General features: G+C 40.9%; 2 protein-coding genes across 5 annotated transcripts in view; one reads left to right on the forward strand and one right to left on the reverse strand.

The window, feature by feature from the left end:
* gga1 (golgi-associated, gamma adaptin ear containing, ARF binding protein 1) overlaps nucleotides 1-10581 on the forward strand; it is a 56448-nt gene extending 45867 nt beyond the window's left edge. For both annotated transcript variants that reach the window (XM_048617478.1, XM_048617479.1), the window contains exons 16-17: nucleotides 3041-3151; nucleotides 4453-10581. In XM_048617478.1, coding sequence (XP_048473435.1) covers nucleotides 3041-3151; nucleotides 4453-4563 — 222 coding nt within the window. In that variant the 3' untranslated portion in view covers nucleotides 4564-10581. The remainder of the gene's footprint in view (nucleotides 1-3040; nucleotides 3152-4452) is intronic.
* Nucleotides 10582-14431: 3850 nt separating this feature from the next.
* The window catches only part of LOC109917633 (cytohesin-3-like), a 76258-nt gene continuing 73021 nt past the window's right edge, over nucleotides 14432-17668 (reverse strand). For all 3 annotated transcript variants that reach the window (XM_048617623.1, XM_048617624.1, XM_048617627.1), the window contains exon 13: nucleotides 14432-17351. In XM_048617623.1, coding sequence (XP_048473580.1) covers nucleotides 17273-17351 — 79 coding nt within the window. In that variant the 3' untranslated portion in view covers nucleotides 14432-17272. The remainder of the gene's footprint in view (nucleotides 17352-17668) is intronic.

Here is a 17668-nt window from a genome sequence, read left to right on the forward strand (position 1 = left end):
TGAAGAAGGGACCCGACCCGAAACGTCAGCTTTCCTGCTCCTCTGATGCTGCCTGGCCTGCTGTGTTTCTCCAGCTCCACACTGTGTTATCTAAGTAATACTACCTTTGTTTTTGTTAATGATCTAGATCTTGGTAAGCAGAAGGCAGTTTCAAAGTTTGTGAGTTATATCAGAGTTGGAAACATTGTAAACTGAGGAGGACAACGTAGAACTCAAAAAGAATGTAGACAAGTTGGCAGAGTGGGCAGTAGAGAGGTAGGTGACAATGAAGTTCAATGTGGAGAAGTGTGAGGTTATGAATTTTGGTAGGAAGAATGTGGGAAAAAAATATAGAATAAGGGAATAAGTACTCAAGGGCTGTAGTTCACATGTGCATTGATCACTGAAGATAGCAGCTGGTGGAGAGAGGAATGTTCTGGACTTTTTTTTTCTTTATTCATTCACAGGATGAGGGCATCGCTGGCTAGGCGAGCATTTATTGCTTCTCCCTAATTGCCCAGAGGGCAGATAAGAGTCAACCACGTTGCTGTGGGTCTGGAGTCACAGGTAGGCCAGACCGGTTAAGGATGGCAGTTTCCTTCCCTAAAGGACATTAATAAGCCAGATGGGTTTTCCTGACAATCGACAATGGATTCATGGTCGTTAGACTCCTAATTCCAGATATTTATTGAATTCAAATTCAACCAGCTGCCATGGTGGGATTCAAACTCAGGTCCCCAGAACCTTACCTGGGTCTCTGGATTAATGTTCCAGCGATAATACCACTAAGCCATTTCCTCCCCATAAACTTTATTGGACTCTATTAATAGAGGCATGGAGTACAAGAGCAAGCTTGTTATGACCTTGTATAAGACAGGTGATAACTCTTAGCCAGAGCATTGTGTGAAGTTCTGGTTGCCACTCTTTAGGAAGGATGTGAATACATTGGAGAGGGACAAACTGTTCCTCTCAAGGAATAAGAACAAGAATACACATTTAAAATGATTTGTAAACTTGGCTAATGTGTTGTGAAAGATAACTTTTTCAGATGACGGTTTGTGGAAGTATGCTGGAGGCAGGTTTAATTGAGGCATTCAAGAGGGCGTTGGATTATCATTTTTATTCAAGTAACATGCAGGGTTATGGGGAAAGGGCAAGAGAATTAATTACACTAAGTCTTAAATCTCATTGAATAGCTGGTGCACATGTAACAGGTTGAATATCCTCTTACTGTGCTGAATTGCAGAAAACTAGTATGTAGGTGCAGTAGGCAATAAGGTAGGCAAATGGAATTTTGGCATCCATTGCTAAAGGAATCATGTATAAAACTATGGCAGCGTTGTTGCAACTGTACAAAGCATTAGTGAGGCTACACCAGGAGTATTGTGCCTGTTTTGGTTCCCTTACCTGAAGAAAGATGTAGATGCCTTGGAAGCAGTTTGAAGGAGGTTCACTAGGTGGATTCCAGAGAGGAGGGGTTTGTCTTATGAAGAGAGATTGAGCAGTTTAGGCCTGTACTGTTTAGAGTTTAGAAGGATGAGAGGAAATCCAATTGAGGTATATAAAATATTAAAGGGGATTGACAAAGTGGACATGGAGCAGATGATCCTCCTTGTAAGGCAATCTAAAATGAGAGGTGATGGTTTTAGGGTAAGGTCTAGCACATTTAACACAGATGAAGAGGAATTACTTCTTGCAAAGGGTGATGAAGTTGTGGAAGTCACAACCCCAGAGTGAGGCAGATGCCAGGACACTGAGTAAATTTAAGGAGGAAAGAGGGAGATTTTTAGTTAGTAATGTATGAACGGTTATGGGGAGTGGGAGTGGGCAGGAAAGTGGTGTTGAGATCAGCCATGGTTGTGTTGAATGGCAGAGCAGGATCGAGAGGCTGGATTGTCTACTCCTGCTCTTAGTTCTTATGTTCTGTGCTGCAACCCATCTCTGATTCTATGTGTAAACAATCTTGAGCTGCTGCATGAACTTGCTGTATGCAGTTTGTTTCCAGCTTTTCTGTTTTGTAATAATATGATTACTGACCTCAGTGGCACTAGGATATACCTGGAAGTCTTCCACATCAGTACTACTAATCTGGAATCTTTGTGTAGGTACAAAGAGTTTCTTTTTTTTAAAAAAACAAGGGATATAAAAACCAATAGATATTGAGACCATAGTGATTGATATGGTTTCAATTGCATGAGATCTTTGAATTTCTTCCCTTTTTTTTGGGGTCTGGTGAGCCATTTCTCATCTTCGATGTATGGTCTTCATTTTTCTTGCTGTGAAACACATAGATGCAGGAGCAAGGCCATTCAGGCCATTGAGTCTGCCCCACTCTAATAGGTCATGACTGATTATCTCTTCAATGCACCATGTCCCTATCCCCTAATGTCATTAGTTTCCAGAAACTTCCAGGTAAGGCGTTGCAGTCACCACCACCAAAGATTGCCTTCAAAGACCCTGGGATCAGCTGCCTTGGGGCAGCAGAGTGTAAGCTTTCTTCTGCAGTTTCATTTTCTCCTTCTGAAGTCAGAGGTGTCTTTAGGAATAGAGTCACTGACTGACCGGTTTGGAGAGCAGGAGCAATGTAAAGCCTTTTTAGAAAATAAGTGTTGGGTTGCTTTATAAATTGCTGTTCATAGGAGTACACCTTTGAGCACCTTGAGCCTGTGTTACCATTCAATGAAATCATAGCTGATCTCTATCTTTATAACAATACCAGTCGATAGAACTATGATCGTTAATGTACTTGATGATGAAAATCAGTCAGTCTGGTTTTGAAAATTTTAATTGATTCCCTGGCCTCATTTTGAAGGAGAATGTTCCGAATTTCCACTGCCCTTTTTATGAAGAAACATATCTCTGACATCAGTCCTAAAACAGCCAGGCTTCAGTTTGTGTTATGTCCCGTTCCACTAGGCGCTCCTACCAGCAGAAATTGTTTCTCTCTCTTATCCGCTCGTGTGCTGTCTCTCACCTGTGTTCTTGCCTGCTCGTGCCCGCTGTCACTCCCACTCTAGCTGACCAACTGCTTGTGTAAATCTTTGATTGCCTTATTTTGCAGGTCATGAAGGTGAAGCTGCAGCCTCCCTCTGGCACCGAGCTACCGGCATTTAATCCCATAATTCAGCCTTCTGCAATTACACAAGTCCTACTGCTAGCAAATCCACAGAAGGCGAGTGTGCTTTTTATTACTGTGCACATGTTAACACACTAATAATTGGGGCAAATAGTTCTGGCAGAGCAATAACTTATACCCTCTAACTTTGTCTCATCACTGATCATGCAAAGCAGTCAGCAACGTTTTACTTTGACTAAATGGTTACACAAATGTTCACTGTTATTGTACAGAACAGCATTGTATGATCAGTCTTGATGTGCATGTACATCATCTCTTGCTCAGTTCAAGAAAGTATTTTCTCATGCCTTGTGGAAGGAGCTCAGTATTAGGGGGTCATTTAATATAAGATAGTTACAAATGAATTGTCAGGAGAAAGAGTCATTTGAAACCTTGGGATGATCATTCCTGCCTGTTTGAGACTGTCTCTAAGCCTAGATGTGCGTCCCATGCTCAAGATTATGGACCATACACAATGGCAAAGCCACCAAATTTTTGGTGATAGCAGCAGAAGGATTAGAATGCTTAGGGACAATTGTTGCTCATAGACGGAAGACCCTTTTTGTAGAGGACGTGTTTCAGAGACGAACCCGTGAGGAAGGCAATGGGAAAGTTCCTAGTGCATTTTCTTCCTAGAGTTATAATGCCTTTTGAAGTTGAAAATGGATTCTCTTGAGAGAACCGATGGAGGAATGCTTGAGGCCACAAAGTGTGGGAAATGAGCAGAGGACCTGTCCTGGGGCAGACCACTTTGAATAAATCCAATAGGAAATTGAGGTGCAACTACTTTATCAAGAGAGTGGTTAGCATGTGGAATTTGCTGTTGTTGGAATTATTAGAATAGAAATACTTAAAGGGCACCTAGATGAATAAGTTAAAGGGAAGGTAACGATAGAACATGCAGATAAACTTGGAGAAAGTTCCTATGGATCTTAGACGCTAATACAAACCAGTTAGATTCAATGGCCTATTGCATACTGCAAATTCAATGTAGTTTCCAAGAAGACAAACTGCTCAGATGCCTCAGTCAGTGAACAAGGCAAATAAAAGAATACGAGGTCCTCCTCTCTCTGAACTTTCAGTCCCTGTGTTGATGTTCCTGGCCCTTTGTTTCTATGGCAAGCCATTAAAAAGGTGAGACCTACACGTGGAAAATTACAGGAACCCAAGAGCAGTCCCTTTCGGGCTCAAGATGTTTTATACTCCACTCTGAGATCCAGATAGTCTTTTTTTCATTTTTATTAGGGCTTATGATGTTGCGCCGCCCATTGTTAAGAGAGACTTTGTTTATTTAGGAAAATGTTCTCGTTTGTACGTTTAATAAGCAAAAGACTAAAATGCAGCATCACTCTTTGCAGGAGAAAGTCCGGTTACGGTACAAGCTCACATTTACATTGGGCGAGCAAACCTTCAATGAGATGGGAGACGTGGACCAGTTCCCACCTCCAGAGTCGTGGGGAAAGCTCTAACTGGGACACAAACAGAGACACTACACAATACTGCTGCTCTGTTGTTGTGAGACCACCAACAATTTTCTGATAAGGTGAATGACAGGGGCTACAATAACTCAAATTGAATCCTGAAACAATTGATTTCTGATTTCTAAGGCAGATCTAGTGGTACACCATATGGGTCTGGAACGAGACCTCTGTCCTGCTATTGGGCAGGATGCTGTTATTCCCTCCTGTTAGCTGGCAATGTGAAAATAGTCCCCTCTCTGTGTGTACGGTGGTGTTACACCTGATGTCAGTGTGTGATAAAATTATTCAAAAAAATTGTTATTCTGCCTGGTTTCAAAGTCTCTTTTTTCTGAGGTACATGTTTAACGACTTATTCCGGTGTTCCCAAATTGGATCACTGTAGGTTTTTCAGTTGATGGGACTAGCATGTAACTAATACATGAGGACCAGAATGTTCGATTTCTGCTCTGTGCTAAATCGACCACTATCAGTTAGGAGAGTGACACCACTGCAGTGACTCTGTGCTAGCAAAACTGAAATCAGACAGCAATTCCAATCCAAAGTTTTAGCAGGTGGGTCCTCCTCAGAAGCGCCTCTCTGGGTCGTTGGGCTTAACTGCAATACTCTTGTCAAATACTCCTCTGGTTCGTTTATAAAGGTTGACCATTTGGACTCTACCAGAGCGCGGAGCCTAGGTTGTGGCAGCAACAAATCATTTGGCACAAATCAGCCCTTTTTGTTAAAGGCAGATACTTTTACAAATTTAATATAGATTGATCTTTTGTTCTTTGTCATCCTGAAATAACAGAATCATGATTGGCCCCAGGTGACAATGGCTGGATCGTTTGATTTGCACAATTTGGAGTGTGTCAGCATGCCACACTCAAGCTTACAACCTAAGAAGTTCAGGTATGGTAGCACAGTGTCTCTCACCGGTGTTCCCCGGGAGAGTAGATCATCGTAGATTCAACCAGCAATCTAACGTGGGTTTTGATCTAGCTTCCTGGCCGAGGTAGACAAGTTCATTGTGGCATTGGAGATTCTCCTTTTTGTATTGAATGAGGACTGGGAATATCCGATGGGGTTTTCTATCATCACGAGTTCAAATGACCCTGCCCTTCAATTGTAAACAGGTAGTTCACCTCCTGCCCGACCCACTAAGCGCACACAGTTGGTTCTGTGTGCTTTTAGAATGACCCAAACAGACATTGGCATGGAGTGCAGGAGGGACATTCAGGAAAAACTGATGATACTGACTGTAAAATGTACCCACATTGGTAGAAACCATTGCCCATAGCCCATCCCCACTGCCTTTTTTGAAACTATATGGCTGCATTTATCTTTCAAGATACACAGTGCAAATATTCTGCTGGCATGATTCCTAGGTCTTCAACACACCCAGAGTAAAAGCAGCTCAAATGATAATGTAATCCAGGGGAGGGCAACTACTTTAGACTGCTAGTCTCTAATTGAATTCTGCAATCATTGAGTCCTTTCAGTTTACAAGTTGCTGAAATTAGCTCATGCAGCCCCTGTAAACAGTGTGATAGGATTATGTGTGTAGTGGCCATAAGACCAAAAGCCCTGTGTTGATTTATCAGAGGATGTACTTTATAGTTATCATTGTTTGTGTCTCTGCACAAATATTTTGATTTCGTTCGAGGGTCAGCCATTAACCTGAATGTTTTAGAAGCTATGTTGTGTTATTTGACATTTCTATGTAGAACCGTAAAACACAAAAGTAGAAGTGAATTGCTTTCTACTTCCTCCAAAACTCTAGTGGAGCAGGAGCTGGTAGTGGAAACGGGAGTGTAAACAAATTGGGCAGGAAGAGGTGGAAAGTTTAAAACATTAACAGCTTCTCCTCAGTAAGTGATTGTACATCATGCTGAAATACCGTTTAGAAATCTTTAGAAATGACCCCTAAAATTTGACGGTAGTGACAGTAATTGTAGTCAGTTGCTGAATGACCTGATGACAATAAATATTGTTAAACAGTAAGGCTTTGAAACAATCTATTAGAAGGTTATGATGGTAAGGGCTTTTAATTCTAATTCTAATCATTGTCTTCCTGTGAAGCTGAAGGCTGGTGAATGCAATACTATAATATTTTGGTTTGTCCATTGACTATCACGAAGCTTTTTTGGGGATATGTTTATTTAATGCACTAGGTTGTAAATTTAACGAATGTACAGATTTACATTAACTTTTAATTACAACTTATTTAATTGTTTGAATCAAATTTATCAGTGCTTTGTTTTTTAATAATGTTTTTAAACCCTCAACTAACATGACTTAGGGCACATTTTCTGGGTGTTTTAGTTCCTTGTAGCTTGTAGGGACCTTGTGTACAAATTGAATACCTCATTTGCCTGCATTATTGTATTACCATTTTAAAAATATTTCATGAGTTGAAAAGGACTTTACTGCAGCCTGAAATTGTGTAATTTTTTTTAATTACATGCATGCAAGTACTTTTCAATTAAATTATTTCTAGCTGTAATGTTGCCAAATGTGACTTTAGATGGTCAGGAGTTAGAAGATAATCCAATAAAGTTACAAGGCCCTTTAACTTCACCTGCCCCGTATAATTTCAGCATCGCTGTCACAAAACTAATTATATTTTTGTCTTTCGATAACATCTCTGAGTGAAAATAGACCAATCTGTCTGTAGACTGAAGACTGTGTGGTTTCTAAATGCCTTCTGCAACCTGTCACATTGGATTGAATCCAATCTGTTAATCTCTTGAGGGAACTGCAGAGTTTTATCTCCAAGTGAATTGAACAAAAGTTCAGAATGGTGATGAGTAATGATTTTAAAGTCCAGTGCAGCCTTCAGAGCTTGTCACCCTGTAGTCCAACAATCGTGAGATTGCCTCTTCAGCAGGGCAATGAGAAGGGGAACTTTTTGGCTTTGATTCTTAAACAAAACTGAGTATTTGTGGGATAGAGGGAGGAAAAGTGAAATGCTATGGATGCAGGAAATCTGAAAACGTTGGATGCACACAACAGTTCAGTCAGCTCCAAAAAGGAGAAAATGCAGGTGAAGCTTCCAAATACCAGAGCCATGTGCAAACCTGATAAGTCAGAGGTTGACGAGCATATTAACAAGATCAGAAAAGGAAGGGGGAGATGTGTAGTAAATATTTCTTTAAAAAAGCACTTGGACAAGCTTTGGCTGAAAACTGTCAAGGAATGAACAGAAAGATTAAGAAGTTGAAGATAAATAGCTAAAGAAGTAACTAACCTGAAGAGTGGGGGAAATGGAAATCTTAATGTGGTCTCGTCTGAAATTAAAACTGTTGATAAAGAGAATTTGGCTGAAGTCTGCAATGTTTGAACCAAAGGGTTTGCAAGGTGCTTTGGAGAAAGATTACATTGTTCTTGCAGGCAAAGTTCCAATTTTATTCTCAAACAACACAAACAGCTTTGCGCAAAAAGGTAGTATAGGTAGTTCAGTTTCCCCAAAGATTAACATGTGTAGGTGTTTCAGACATTGAGTCAAATTTAGGCTGTGTTGAAATATGTTTGTGATTACATTTTCTTCAGTAGCTGAAGCACTAAATTGCATTGATTAGGAGTGGAGTTAACATAGCATGTGGTACAAGCTTGCAGTTTTGTTGTGTGACTCTTGGAAATTTCCAAGACAAAATAGAAGTAGGTGGGAAGGAGAGAGCTAAGGTGAAAGTGCTTCTGTACAACATTCGGGTCAAGAGCATTTTTTTTTTATCTCCCCCAGTTGTATCTTTATTGAGCTATTTCGTTTGTATGATTGTACCCATTCTTAAAATTACTGCAGTTGCTCTGTTTATAGTGTAGGGCAGATTTAATGACAACTGGAAGTTAAACAGCCACAAGAATCACGTGTGAAATTGTAACACTTCCACTTGGATATTCTCAATTGTCAGGGTTATGGCCAGTACACAGTGTTATGCTGATGTTTAGTGGTCTTTGCAAACAGACTGAGAGTACCCAAAATGGAACCTGATTTTCCAAAATTTGCCAGTAATGTGGCTGTCGACCTCTCATCAGAGGCAACTCCACAATTTTTATTTGAATAAAAAGGAAAGTTATTTTATGAGTCAGAAATGCTTGCATTTACATAGCCCCTCAGGATGACCTCAGATGCTCATGGTCAGATTTTTTTGTTTGAAAGGTGGTCACAGTAATATGCACAGCCAAGATCCCACATCCAAGAATAACTGATAATTAATTGTTCAGAAGTGTTTGAGAATTAATCTGCAGCAGTGTTTGATTACCCCCTTTTAATACTGCCCAGAGTGGGAGCTTCGAGAGCACCAGAGGTCACACTGAATTTCAGATGCCTGACTGGAATGGAGAAACCGCTATGAGCTCCGATGTGAGCTGCATGCAGCTCATTAAAAGCATTGTAACTTCCAATTTCTGAAAGGACAATCTTCTTTGGTACCTGCCCACCTGTGGGGAGGGTGAGGTTGGACAGTTTGTCCTCAGTACAAAGAGTACTGTTGATGGGCAGTGAGTTTCACCAAGATACTGGCTTCCGGCAAGTCTTTTATTAAGACCTGGAAACTGGTCGTACCTGAATTGCATGCAACGGCTGAGCTTGGTAGTAGGACCAAGGCAAATTGGTCTGACTTCTTTTAACTTGCTGCCGTTGAGTTAGTACAGCTGAGGAGGAGGGTCTAAGAACATCAGCAAGCTTGACGACAGCAAGGGAGACCAGGACCCGGAGTGGTGGCCTGAGATTTAATGAGAGCTCCCCAATAGATACATAAAGTGAGTTAAATCTCGCCTCTCCAGTAGAGCCCTGCTACACGCCTGAAGAAACTGGTCATGAGATCAATGTCAGTTGGCACCTGATTTGTGTATGCAAAGGGTCTGATGTCTGTTTGGGTCATGCACTCTGGCTTGCTCCAGGGGGAACCTAACCGAAAGGGTGTGCATGGAAAATTCTAACATGGGGTGAGCATAGGGATGTTGATTGTCATTTTGAATCCTTAGGTATTCATTTGATACAATCTAATTTCTAGGCCATTAACAAGTTATCAGCCTTCACAGTGTAAAATGGCACCAGCAGCATTGTTGCTGATGAAATGTCTCCTGGATTATGTTCAGTTTTCAATTTTCTTCTGTTGCTATTGTTAATTTGATTCAAGGACTCTCATTACAGCACAGTCTTCATTTTGTCCATTTGAAATGTGTGTGCCCTTCAGTGGTTTGGTTTAACTGGGCCAAGTCAGCTCAGGTGTGCTATAATGATGTGCGAGGAAGTATTAATCAAATAGACTTGGTGACTGGAAAGTGTGTCACTGTTCAATGACTTTACAGATCCCACCAGAAAATAAAAATCGAAAATCTTCAACCCTGCTACCCATTGCCAGGATGAATACAATATGTCAACAGAAATTTGGCTTTGGCTAACTATTATATTGTCCCTTGCACAGTGATGCTACTGTAGGTGTGTCACCCTTTGTTAATACATCTTTCAGTGAATCTCCAGTACTTTAAGGCTTGTGTAAGCTGAAATAATTTCCTGAAAGGTAGTTTGACCACTTGCTTGCAAGAGCAGCTGTCGAGACTCACAAAGCATAGAGATATGTATGGCCAATTGAGAGAATCTATAACAAGTGTCAACAGTGAGAGTGTCACCTGTGTGGTACATTGCCAAGTGAAATCTTCATTCCTACAGTCAAATGTGGTCCATCCGTTCCAACTGGAGTCCTTGCCCAGGTTGTGATTGATCTGCCTCAGAAAGTGGAAATGTGTTTAGTCTGAACACAGAGGTGTTGTTTCCTTTTATTCTAACACTGCTTATCTATTTGTTCTAATAAATACCCTTTGTCTCCCCTGCTTGGGATCTGTAGAACTGACTTGTGTATATATTTATATGGTCTTTTGGAATTATGTACATTAGAACAAAGATTTATTTATGGGGATTAAAGTTTTCTTTTCCTGGGATTGTGAGAGTCACGTGATGTATACTAGGCCTCCTTTTCTTTTGTGTATATTTTGTCCAATAAATCATCCAAGGTCTATTTTTATTTATTTTTCTATCCGATTTCAAGAGAATATTTTTACAGTTTTTACACTAAACAACAGAAGTGACTTGCACCCATCTGTCAGGGCTGGACTTGAACCTAGATTCTGCAAATGAAAAACAAATGTACAGTGAATAGCCCTGCTGTACCCTTTATTTGTTGAGGCAGAATAGAAGGAACTTTACAGTTTATTTTCCAACACTAATGCAATAGTGAAAGAGAAGGGAATTAATGAAACATTGTTCCCTATTTGATCCATCGGCAACGCAAGTACTTTAGTCTCTAGTGTCTGGTGCATGACTACCAGCCCTCAGTGTGTAAAATAGTTGCAACAGCTTTATCGTTCATGAGATGACTCCTGGATTATGTCCAGTTTACCTCTGTGGCCCTCATTGCAGCACGGTTCTTACATTGTACGTTCAAAATGTTCCCTTCTGCAGTTCAACGTAACTGGGCCAAGTCAGCTGAGGTGTACTGTAATAATGTGTGGGAAAATATTGATCAAAGGGACATATTGACTGAAAAATATGTCACTGTTCAGTGCCTTTACAAACTCTACCAGCAAATAAAAGTTGAATATCTTCAATCCTGTTACCCATTGCCAGGATGAATATAGTATGTCAACAGAAATTTTGCTTTTCTGACTTTTACATTGTCACTTGCACAGTGATGCTGAGATGAGACCCCAGCCTATGCCCCTAGTGAGGTCTCAGAAGGGCTAGAGTTCTTGGAATGTATTGGAACACTTTGCTCCATGTGGGCTTTTGCTTGTTTGTTTTCTTCTGAAGTATGGTGCAGTGATTAGAGTCATAGTCATACAGCAGAGAAACAGACCTTTTGGTCCAACCAATTCATGCTGACCATGTTCCCAAACTAAACTAGCCCCACCTGCCTGTACTTGGCCCATGTCCCTCCAAACGTTTCTTATTCATGTATTTATCCAAATGTCTTTTAAACATTGTAACTCTACCTGCATCCACCACTTCCTCTGGGAGCTCATTCCACACAAGAACCACTGTGTTTTTTAAAAACAATTGCCGCACACATCTTTTTAAAATCTTTCTTCTCTCACCTTTAAAAAAAGTCCCCTTGTCTTGAAATCGGGAAAAGACACCTGCCATTCACTTTATCTATATGCTTCACGATTTTAAACCTCTATAAGGTCGCCTCAACCTCCTATGCTGCAGTGAAAAAAGTCCCAGTCTATCCAGCTTCTCAAACCCTCCATTCCTGGCAACATCCTGGGAAATCTCCTGGAGATTAGATAGCATACTACATATGATTTGCTTTTAACATGGCCGGCTGAATGAAGCAGACTGCTAGGCAGGTACACAAGAAAGAGCTCAGCCTGACCTGAAGGGACTGAACAGAATCACAGAATTGTTATGGTGCAGTAGGAGGCTGTTCTGCAGCAGCTCTCTGCGCAGTTTCCCTTTAAAGTCCAGTAGCCGCAGGTTTTCTAAACATTGCCTGCTGTTTAGATTTCAGTAATCATCTGATGCCCTCTTCAATGCATCAATTAAACATTTCTTCACCACACTTTCAGGTAGTGCATTTCAGACCCTAACTACCCATGTCCGACATCTTTCTCACCTCTCGTTTGCGTCTTTTGAAAACATGTTAACAGAATTGCAGAATAGTCTCCTTCTTGCTCTCTTTTTCTCTGCCCTCCTTCCACCCCTCGCTGTCTTGCACTCTCCTCTCTCTCTCTCTCTCTCTCTCTGCTCATTGAATACAACGTGGGCCTAATTATTTTTCTTTAACTTAGAAAACATCCACATTGTGATCCTATCTCACATAGGTAGTGAGACCAGAAGTGTTGAGGAAGCAGGGAGGCTGCAGAAGGACCTGGAATAGGCTGGGAAAGTGAGCAAAGCAGCAGAGTGAATATAATGTGGGAAAATGTGAGGCTATGCACTTTGGTAGGAATAACAATGGTGTAGATGTTTTTCTAAGCTGGGCAAGGCTTCAGAAATCTGATGCACAAAGGGATTTAAGAGTTGCTGAACTTGGATTCCTAAGGTTAACGTGAAAGTTCAGTTGGCAGTTAGGAAGGCAAATGAAATGTTAGCATTCATTTCAAGAGGGCTAGAATGCCACAGCAGAGATATATAGCCTCCGTAGTACAAGGCTGTGTTCAGACTGCATTTGGAATATTAAGAGCAGTTTTGGGCCCCATATCTAAGGTAGGATGTGCTAGCCTTGGACAGGATCCAGACGACGTTCACAAAGATAATGCCAAGAATGAAGGGCCTGTTGTATGAGGAGCAGTCGAGGACTCTGGGTGTGTACACAATGGCGTTTAGAAGGATCGCAGGGGGAATCTGATTGAAACTTACAGGATACTGACAGGCCTGGATAGAATGGACATAGCGAACATATTTCTACTAGTTGGAGAGACTAGGACCAAAGGGAACAGGCTCAGAGTGAAGGCATGATACTTTTGAAATGAGATTAGGAATTTCTTCAGCTGGAAGATGATTAATCTGTGGAAGTCATTGCCGTAGAAGGCTTTGGAAGCCAAATCATTAAGTGTATTTAAATCAGAGATAGATAGGTCCTTGATTAGTAAGGGAATCAAAGCTTCCAGGGAGAAGGCAAGAGAATGGGGTTGAGAAACTTATCAGCCATGATCAAATTGCAGAGCACACTCATTGGGCCAAATGGTCTAATTCTGCTCCCATGTGTTATGGCATCACACCCAGGATTTTAACAAGACATTTGTATTCTCAGCTTACCTCAAAAGTCCAGTATAATCACATTGTACATCCTTGTCAGGATAGTTGACATGTTGGATCCACCATTCCCTAGGTGTTCAGGCAAGGGATGAGATGCATGTGTACGTGCTGAACCTCTTTAGTAATCATCTGAGGCAGAAGGGATAAGCATGGGGATAACTCCTATAGCCCAGCAGAAGGTTCTTCTGCCTTTGAGCTGGTTTCCAGTCTTTGGAGTTTCAATAGCCCCTAACAGTAAGCGGCATGAGTCCAGACACACGAGTTTTAGAGCTGCCCCCTGTAACATCCAATTGTCTGTGTTATGCAGCTGATCCTGATCCTGCTCAGCTCACAGCCCTATACATCTCACCAAACACCCGCTTTTCTAATTGACGAAAGTTGACTGTGCTACAGTTATGGATCTCTTGACTACGGGTGGATAATGTGTCAGCAGATAATCCTGGAAAGCAATATTAATATGAGGAAAGACACAGCACACAATTATTATCTGAAGGGCTCAGCCTGACAGTTTGGTGGAGGCAGATGAAGTCAAAAGAGTGAAAGTATCTGAGGTGAGAAAACCAGTGGTGCTATGGGGGAGCAGGACCACGTGAGCCTCCACTTTAATAAGCTGGCACAGACATTGGTTGCAGTTCAGAAGTAGACCGTTCAACCCATTCTGTCATTCTATTCTATTGTACCTCCATATGCACATTTGTTCGATGGACAACTTGATTAGGACACTTACCACCCGAACTAAGATTGGCTAATTTCATACAGCCAATATGTTGAGGCTGAACAACTTTCATTAGCAGGAGAGATGCCCTCTATGAGCTTTTAATCATAGATTCAAGACACTCATTTATTCCAACATGTCTTTTTTGCATGATCTGTCCAATTCATCCCGCTCTGATCTTTTCCCATATTCCTGCAATTTGTTTTTCTTTCCAGCTTCATGTTTGTTCATGATCTCTCGAATTCAGCCAGGTTGAGGGAACAAGAGGGTTCCTGTTGATTGGGATAGTGGTCCCAGCCTTATGCTTGTTGTTAATTTCAGCTTCAGAGGTTGCACGAACATTTGGCAGGATTGTTAAAGCACCAGCTCAGAAACAGTAAAACAAAAGAATTGCATTTGAAGGATTGTTGTTGCAAAATATAAATTTATTAGTCTATTTACAGCAGAATAGCTGAAGTTCATTTTCCACAAATCCGATTCTCAGCTATCTTTATTCAAATATACATAAACTTTCTAATAGATAACAAAATACATAAGTAAAATATAGTTTCCTAAACCAGGTATGCATTGAAGTATTTTTACTGTCAAATAATAGCAATTGTTTCCTTTCCTTCACTGCCAAAACAGTGACAGTTGGAGAAGATCAGATTTCACTGAAGCCATTCCGTTAAATGTAACTTAACGTTGCCTAGTGTGCTACAGGATCAGTTTAATTCAGATGGCTGGACAGTTGGTTTGTGAATACAGAGTGATGCTAACAGCGTGGTTCAATCCCTGCACCAGCTGAGGTTGCCATGAAGGACTTTCCTTCTCAACCTCTTCCCTTTGCCTGAGGTGTGGTGGACCTCAGGTTAAATCACTGCCATTGGCTCTCTCTAATGCGAGAGTGACCCTTTGGTCTGGTAAGACTATGGTGACTTTATTGCTGTCAAACTTGCACAAAATAATGAGCTAAATGATGAAAAACAGGTTTCCCACAATAATTGAAGCATAAATGTTGGCCAGGACATTGAAAAAACAGCCTAGCTTGTCTTCAAGTAATGTCTTGGGATCTCTACACCCACCTGAGAGGACAGGAAGACAGCGCTTCCAGTTATGCAGCTCTCCCTTGGTACTGCACTGAAATGTCTGCCTGGATGACCAAGTGTTGGGACTTGAACCCACAACCTTCTATTCAAGAGGCAACAGTGCTAGCTACTGAGCTACAGCAAGATGGCAAAACATCTGAAGAAGTCATGTTGGCCTCAACTCTAACTTGTTTCTCTTTCTGCAGACACAGCTGGATCTGCTGAGTTTTCCAGCTCTTTCTGCTTTTATAATAAAAATAAACACCATTTACTGCCTTTGCTAAACTTGTCAACTTCATCCAAATTGCTGATCGAAAGTATTGAATCTGTCAAAATTAATTGCTTTCCGAATAGCTTGCTAATGCTCTCTGTTTAAGAATAATTTCCATTTAGGAGTCTTGTAAAATGTAGAAACGCAGCCCAAAAAGAGTGAACGTTCAGGATAACAAATCTGGAAGGTGGGGTAAGTAGCAATTAAAGATTCAGTATCAAGGGGTAATGAATTTGAGCAATTCAAAACAACACAACATACAGTGGTGTAGAACTATTAGTTTCTATTTCTAACCTACATGTATTCTGTGCTTTATTTATGAAAAGCTGCTGTACACCTATACGTAATGTATCTGTTTTTAAAAAAATATTAGACATTCCATGTCTGTTCAATAAGTTGCTTATAAATAATGTTTTTGCACATTTCAATCTATAAACCTCCTAATGATAGCAAATCACTCTTTGCTGCTGGGCAATTGTCTACACCACACATCAAATGTCAGCAGTTATCTGAATCAGTCCAAAACACCGACTGTAAAATAGGTCATTTTCAAATGCTGCCAGTATTTAAGAACATAGGAGATAGAAGCAGGAGGAGACTATTTGCGCCCTCAACCTGCTGTACTATACAGCAAAGATCAGGGCTGGTCTTCAAACCAACTCCAATATTCCCCCCCTCCTATATTCTTCAATTACCTTTAGTATACAAAGCTCTAATGATCTCTGCTGTGACAATACTCCGCAACTGAGCACTCTGTGTACAGAATTCCAAAGATTCATAATATTTCAGCAATGATTTCTTCATCTTGGTCCTAAATGGCTGATCCTTCAATTTGAGACTGTGACCCTAGTTCTATACTCTTCAGCTGGCATCTAACCTGCAAAGACCCAAAGGTATTTTATGTTTCAATATGATCGCCCTTCCTTATTCTCCTAAACTCCTGGGGCCTCATCTAGTTAGTTTCTTCTCATAGGATAGACTCCTCATCTCAGGAATGAGTCAAGTGAACCTTCACTGAAGTCACTTTAGGGCAAATATAATGTTCTTTTCGATAGGGTGGCCAAAATTGTACATAGTACTCCAGGTGTGGCCTCATCAATGTTTGATGTGTTACGGGACAGTAGGTGCTCATCTAACATGCTGATCACCATTTCTTTTATACATTCATGGTATCGCTGACCAGGCCAGTATTTGTTGCCCATCCCTAATTGCCCAGAGGGCAGTTAAGAGTCAACCACATTGCCGTGGGTTTGGGGTCACATGTAGGCGAGACCAGGTAAGGATGGCAGTTCCTTCCTTAAAGGACATTAGTGAACCAGATGGGTTTTTCTGGACAATTAACAATGCATTCATGGTCATCATTAGATTCATAATTCCAGATTTTTTACTGAATTCAAATTCCACCATCTGCCATGGCAGGATTCGAATCTGGATCTGTGATAACAGTCCAATATTATTATCACTAGACCATCACTTCCCCCTTTAATCACCTACAAGGCTTCTGGTTGAATATGAGGCCGTGACTCAACGGCATTCCCTGACAAAGTAATTAGAACTTAAGCATGGAAAGTCCAGGAGAATCTCTCAATACGTGTCAATGGAACACAATTATTACTATTGCGTATTCGTGTTCCTATTCAGAGTGCAGATTCAGTGGCTATTGTCAGACCAGTTGATGCATATGACCTGTAATTGGAGCAAAGGGCAATGCAAGTCTGTCCAAGTCATAATTCATCAATAAAATAATTCAGGGACCTTTGCACATCCTGATGGAAGAATGTTCAGGGATTACATTGGAATGGTCCAAACAGATGCAGTCACCAAAAGCACAAGTTCACACAGTACAGGTGACTATTTCACTCTTACTTATCCCACCGCTTCAGAGATAAGAAACAAAGTGCAGCCTTTCAGTTTGATTTGTTGACGGTTAACTTTTTCTTTCGAGAAGCAACCATGTCATAGAAAGGATCTCGAGAGATACTGGCTCTGAAATATAATAATAAAAACACAATAAATTTACTCTGATTTAGAAGCGAGAAATGACAGTAACTGCTATGACTAAATGTTGTAAGACTCAAAAATACTTCACTCATCCAACTTTGAACCCACAGTTTATGTGGAGGTTTTCAGATGTCGGTAATAGTTCTTTCTTTTCTCATTCACATTTCTCTCTCTTTTTGTCCCATTACCATCACCTTGTGCCTGGCACCATCATCCATTTTGTTATTTAACCTTTCCTGTGTTTCACCCTTAACCACAGACCTTCCTTTTTGTTCTCTCTCTTCCCCCACTCCGTGCACACC

Source organism: Rhincodon typus, chromosome 37 (genome assembly GCF_021869965.1).
Source record: "Rhincodon typus isolate 14 chromosome 37, sRhiTyp1.1, whole genome shotgun sequence".
In the NCBI taxonomy this organism is placed as follows: Eukaryota; Metazoa; Chordata; class Chondrichthyes; order Orectolobiformes; family Rhincodontidae; genus Rhincodon; species Rhincodon typus.